Source organism: Barbus barbus, assembly GCF_936440315.1.
Source record: "Barbus barbus genome assembly, chromosome: 50".
Lineage (NCBI taxonomy): Eukaryota > Metazoa > Chordata > Actinopteri > Cypriniformes > Cyprinidae > Barbus > Barbus barbus.
In genome coordinates this window covers 11147854-11154382 of record NC_136728.1, presented here as the reverse complement: position 1 = coordinate 11154382, position 6529 = coordinate 11147854, and the positions used below count along the sequence as shown (strand labels likewise).

The following is a 6529-nucleotide window of genomic DNA, read 5'->3' as shown; positions in this document are numbered from 1 at the left end:
CAAATCTAGCACATGAATCCTGACAGGAATCTGTTTTTATGGTTTATTACCATTAGCTTACCAATGATCCCAGAAAAAAGCTGGCAAACAAGCTAGTGTCAGCTACCTCTCCGGGTCTTTCAGCTGAATTTGTCCTTGAAAGTGACATAGATGACAATGTACCTGGTATTTGTCACACTTGTGGCACAACTTGAGACCGCTGACCATGTCAGTTGTGTGTATTCGTCTGGGTCACGGCACCAACGTGTTAACTCTCTAACTGGGAACAGGTGCAGACGGCTGATGTATTTGCTTTCGTGTATTTGAGGAAGCGTTGAAAAAGCCTGCTGAGTTATAGACATTACATATGTACAGCAAATATAACTCGCTCGTACTGTCTCTTTTGATAACTCATTAGCACATTAACAACGTATTCCCTGATGTTTTACAGGAACAAGAAAATAAAGACATCCGACGGATCCCAGATCAGCCAAAGTGGAAGATGCATCCATTAAATGTGCATGATTTTGCAACTTCAGGACACAGATCTTACATTGGAAATTAAGTGACAACTTAACAGTACAAAATAAACATTTTGTAAGTTTAAAAAAACATTTAAATTTATTAAAATTACCATGAATCGTGCAAGCCAAATAATACATATTAAAGTATTAAAGGGATAGTTCACCCAAAAATGAAAATTATGTTATTAATTACTCACCCTCATGTCGTTCCAAACTCGTAAGACCTCCATTCATCTTCGGAACACAAATTAAGATATTTTTGATGAAATTCGAGAGATTTCTGGCCTTCCAAAAACAACGCAACTACCACGTTCAAGGCTCAGAAAGGTAGTAAGGACATCGTTAAAATAGTCCATGTGAGATCAGTGGTTCAACCTTGATTTTATGAAGTTATGAGAATACTTTTTGTGCACAAAGAAAACAAAAATGACTTTATTCAACAATATCTTCTCTTCCGTGTCGGTCTTCGACGCACGTTCACAACAGTACCATGACGCATGCATGTGACACTGCTGACGCAGGAGCCGACAATCTGACGTAGAACCCGGATGTGCTGTGGTGTTTGCAAAGGGAGGAATGCACACGAATGCATCATGGTACTGTCGTGAACACTCATCGAAGACCGAAAGTCATTATTTTTGTTTTCTTTGCACACAAAAAGTAGCTTCATAAAATTACATTTGGTGTCACATGGACTATTTTAATGATGTCCTCACTACCTTTCTGGGCCTTGAACGTGGTAGTTGTGTTGCTGTCTATGGAGAGTCAGAAAGTTCTCGGATTTCATCAAAAATATCTTAAAGGGGTCATCGGATACCAAATTCATCGGTTGTTTGAACATAAATGTGTGTTCAAAGTGTGTGTACACAACCATCCTATAATAATAAAAATCCACCCAATGTATTTTTTTTTTTAAATCTCTATTTTAAAATCTCCTTTCTCAAATCAGGCTGCTCTGAGATTCCTGTCAGAATGACGTAGTTCTGCACAGGCCGCTCCCACGATAGTTGATTGACACTAGCGTCTTACCTTAGATCTGCCCTGAGTGAGGTGTCACCCGTCCGCCATTGTGTCGACTTCGGTGCAGGGGAAGACAAGATGTCTCCGATTAAGTGATTGAGGTGCTTTGTTGTTGGATGTAATAATGAATATAGCAGTCTTCATTTACTCCCTACATCTGAGCCGCTGAAGACACAGAGGATTAACGTTACTTTTGTTTTGAAGTGAATGCGCCGATCCCCGATCTGCCTAAATGCGTCTATGTTTGTGCGAATCATTCATGATCCAGCCTCACCTACAGAAGAAGCAAGTATAAGGGTTTAGGAATCTTTGCAAATTGCCTTTCCTAATAATGTGCTAGTTTAAAGTCTGCTCGTCACCCCACGGAAGAGAGGGGCGGGGTCAGCAGAGCTCATTTGCATTTAAAGCAACATGGACTAGAATGGCTTGCTAAAAACAGAGCTGATTTTGAAAGGTTTAAAAAGGTGTTTTTTACACTAACATACTTTGGTTAAAATTTCTCAATGGTATAGACTTTTAATTCAGACCCTAAAGAATCATATCAACTTGTGCAAAATGGGCATCCGATGACCCCTTTAATTTGTGTTCCGATGAACGAAGGTCTTATGGGTTTGGAATGACATGAGGGTGCGTAATTAAATTTTCATTTTTGGGTGAACTATCCCTTTAATATCAAACATATCAAACATTATTAAAAAGTGACAGGTGGATTTACACCAACACACTGCAGAGTTTGATTGGACGCAAGTGTTTAAGTGGAAAATGTTTTCACTTATCTTTTAAACATTAATATGCTTATTTATTTTGCTCCCATAACTATGCATGATTATATAGCTGAATTTCATTATTTGCATTTAGCATTATTTTGTCCCTACTGTCCTGAACCCTATAAGATGATAAATCTTATTTTCTGATTGAATTATATAAACAATTTACTTTTTATTACATATGAAAATAAAATGATAATAAACAATTATAATACAATTGTAGCTACCAGTAACCATTAAAACAGATGCAGTCGCATTAAAACAAATTGTCTTTTGTCAATAGTGTAAACGTGTATGAAGCACAGTTCATGCAAAAGTCACTTTCAAACCAAATAGCCTAAATTTGTGCAACCAGTGTGAACCTGTTGCAAAATCTGTGTGAATCTTTCGCTCTTAAGTGAACTTCCAGATTGCATGGATTCCTAATGAAATGGCTGGATTTTGCTCATGAATATTTTCCAAACAACACTAAATTTGAGTGCATCTTTAGACTGCATTATTAAAAAATTAAAAAAAAAAAATTCAAACTTCTTATTCTCTCCCTGAAGTTTCATGTGCATGGAGATTCAGATGACCTGTTGATTTTGCACTCATGATGTAATGCTTTATAACATGTTGTGGTTTAGGTGTTTTATGCTTATACTGCTTTTGCCTTATGACTTTGAATCATATGCTTTGCACTTGGGAGTTTCAAAGTCATGCTACAAACACTGCATCTTTACAATCTTACAGGTACAGCATTATAAATCACTTTGGTAGTAATATAGCTCAACTCTTTCAAAATATCAATCAAGTATTTCCTACTATAACAGTTCAGACTATCAGTGATGATCTCAGCAACTGTACAATTGTTGTATTGTCAAAGAAGCTTTCACAGTAAAGTAGTGATACATGCACACATTGCCTCTGTGTGTTTCCTGCACTGCACTCATTGTCATTTGAGACAAGCTGTCTGCTTCTTTCTTTGAATGGATTGGGTTTCATGGGGTGGTAAAACAAGGCAAGTCAAAGAGAATGTTTGGTTTTAGAACTTCACTGAAATGCATCTGACAGTCTAACAATAGACGAAGGCTTTCAGCGCATGCCAATGAGAGGCCATTGTGATCACGTGATGTGTTAGTATGTTAGCCTTGAAACTGAGGCCCGCTGCTCTAACACAGCGCTCTAAAAGAGAGCGGCTCCTGAGATCTCTGAGATCCACACAACCCAGGTAAGAGTTATCGATTCCTACCAAATCCCTGCCTTGTAGGAATAATGAACAGGATGTATTTTCGTATTGGTGTTGCATTTAACAATGTTTGTAATGTATCCTGCATTTAATCTTTGACATAGTTTATAATCATGTCTGACACAGAAGATGTGATGGATGAGGGAGTTCAGTGAGTAACAGTCTTTTACTCCAAAGTTTGCAATACTTTATAATTTTATAATTTATTTGCATGATTTATTATGATAAAAATGCATCATATTTTCACTTACAAATATTTTGTCTCTTTGTTTGTGTTTTATCACATTTTATAAAAGGGAGGAAGGTATTGTATATTTTAATATTATAATTTAACATAATTTTTTTGTTATTTATTATAATGCCAGTGGCTATTTACATTGGCATATATTGTTTGCGCCAAGTATAATTAGCAACAGACAGAATATACCTTATTTGAGCAAAATTAGTGAAAAATGCATTTGCCAATTTGATACTGCCTATACTAATTCATATTTTCAAAAAATTCTTTATTATTACTATTCTATTCACTTGCTGTTAAAAACACCTCTTTCTCCAATTACAGTAGATGACTCAAAGTCCAAACCAAAGTAAGTCTCTTTGTTCTCTTGTGCATAATTAAATAGCCAGATAAAACTTTTTAAAATGGCTCAATCTTTTATATTCAGATATCTATCAAATATCCAAGCACCAAAAATTCCAGAGGGAGAAAAAGTAGATTTTGATGTAAGTAGGAGATTTTTCTCTTTAAACGCACACCTCTCTCAATTTTAGACCACCTGTAACCCGTATCATTTGTGTGTGTGTGTGTGTGTGTGTGTGTGTGTGTGTGGCAGGACATCCAAAAAAAGCGTCAGGAGAAGGATTTAGCAGAACTACAGTCTCTTATAGAGGCTCATTTCCTCCAGAGACAGAAAGATGAAGAGGAACTCATTGCTCTGGTCAATAGAATTGTGAGTGCTTCCTCATAAATACTGTTTATTGCTGATGTAAATGTCTTGCATTTGTACAGCTCTTTGTAGTAATTCTTATAGGTTTACATCCTTTTTTTAAATTTAGTTAAATATGAAAGTCAAAAAGAGGGATTCTAATTTTTGTTTTAAACAAGATCAACATCTTGCAGATCTTGCAAGGGGTACATAAACTTACAGGCAGAAGTATGCAAATATGTTTTTGAACAGGAGAAGAGGCGAACCGAGAGATCCGAGCAGCAGCGAGTGAGAGCAGAGAGAGAGAAAGAGCGTCAGGCCAGACTCGCCGTGAGTTCCTGTCACATTCTGACTGTCAACACCTGCCATCTTCTGCTACACCTGCTTCCTACTGGAACACATTGTCCTGAATTTACACCTTTAAATCACCTTTGTTGAGGATGTTAACAAAATTCTCCTTGTATAGTCAAACTAATCCATTTTTATCTGCTATGGATCATTTCTACAAAACTTTCAATCTAAATTTAACCAATTCTTTGCTCAGCCATTGAAGTGAAACGATGAACTACAGGCTCGTAACAGAGATGAAACCTACGATCTGAATTGTTGACAGGAAGAGAGAGAGAGGAAGGAGCAGGAAGAGCAGAGAAAGAAGCAGGATGAAGATGCCAAGAAGAAGAAAGCTCTCACTAACATGACCCATCAGTATGGAGGCATACAGCAAAGGGTCAGTGTTTACCAACATATAAACGTCTAAATAGTTACATGCTAATTTTAGGCAGATTCTTTCATTAATATGATAATTATTGCTGAACTAAAGGGCGAAGGACGCAAAGGTGCCAAGAAACAGACCGAAAGGGAGAAAAAGAAGAAGATCCTTGCTGATCGCAGAAAACCACTGAGCGTTGATCATCTGAGTGACGACAAACTCAAGTACAAAAGCTTTTATGTGCATTGGCACATAGGCCTATTATTTATATGCTTATATTATTGGCGCTGGTTAATAGTTGACCTGTAACACCAATCAGTGACCTAGTAACTCTTACAGTAAAAACTACAAGTCAAATAAACATTTAAGATCATTTCTAATCATTTGAACCATTCACACTTGTGCTTGCAAAACGTCAAAAACAAAGCGTTTGCACGTCTTGAAACGTTTCGTTTTTCGAACTTGAACAGCAACCCAGTGGAACGCCAGAACGCGTTCTGTGTGAACCTACCATTTGTGTCTGGTTTCAGGGATAAAGCCAATGAGTTGTGGCAGTGGTTGATGCAGCTGGAAGCAGAAAAGTATGATCTAAACGAGAAACTGAAACGGCAGAAATACGATGTAAGTGATAGCTTCCTTTACTTTCCAGTTGCTTTTGAGACGTTACTGAGCTTCTGCCAGACCCAATTATTGAGTCGTTGACAGTTTAACAAAATCCAGTTCACAGCTGAACAGCTGGAGTTTGGTCTGAGGTAATTAGGTTGTGTTCATTATCACTGTATCCTGTTAGCACTTAGCTGTCACGTTTCTGTCTCTCACAGATAACTCAACTCCTTGCCCGCGTCCAGGATCACCAGAGGTATAAATCACAAGCTTGAAATCTCACTAACCACTTAGTGTTGAACCATGTTCAGATGTAAGGCCAAAAACTAATTTTAACCTCTTGCTTTTCTCTCTTAGTGCCAAGGGACGCGGCAAAGGCAAGATGGGAGGAAGGCTGAGATAGATGTTGACAGCACATATGAGAGGAATTTCTGTCCTCCTGCATTAGTTTTCTTTGAAGATATTTAAAAGTCATTATTCAGAACATACAAAAATGCTCTGGCTGTACATTTTTGCTTTGCAGTCTCTTGCTTATTTTTGCCATGAATAAATATTAGCACTTACTGTTAGTTTCAGTGTACTCAATTTGTTTATGTCATTTAATCAAATAAAATATTTAATCTGTGATTATTGAATTATATCAGCAACATATTGTAGTGTTAATATGTAAGAGTAAATATAGTTGCAGTTCACCATAAAATGAACGTTTATGTGTGAAAATTATGTGCACAGATATAAACACCAACACTGAATTAAACTACATTAATCAAAAG

At 37.0% G+C, this 6529-nt stretch overlaps 1 protein-coding gene across 1 annotated transcript; it reads left to right on the top strand.

Moving 5' to 3' along the window:
* The first annotated feature begins 3407 nt into the window (after positions 1-3407).
* On the top strand, positions 3408-6381 carry LOC306867980 (troponin T, cardiac muscle-like). The gene is made up of 11 exons (XM_079413950.1): positions 3408-3500; positions 3623-3673; positions 4081-4105; positions 4184-4241; positions 4352-4468; positions 4697-4774; positions 5058-5171; positions 5265-5377; positions 5684-5774; positions 5975-6012; positions 6114-6381. The coding sequence occupies exons 7-11, from the start codon at positions 5139-5141 to the stop codon at positions 6157-6159; spliced, it is 321 nt and encodes a 106-aa protein (XP_079270076.1). The 5' UTR covers positions 3408-3500; positions 3623-3673; positions 4081-4105; positions 4184-4241; positions 4352-4468; positions 4697-4774; positions 5058-5138; the 3' UTR covers positions 6160-6381.
* Positions 6382-6529: the final 148 nt, after the last annotated feature.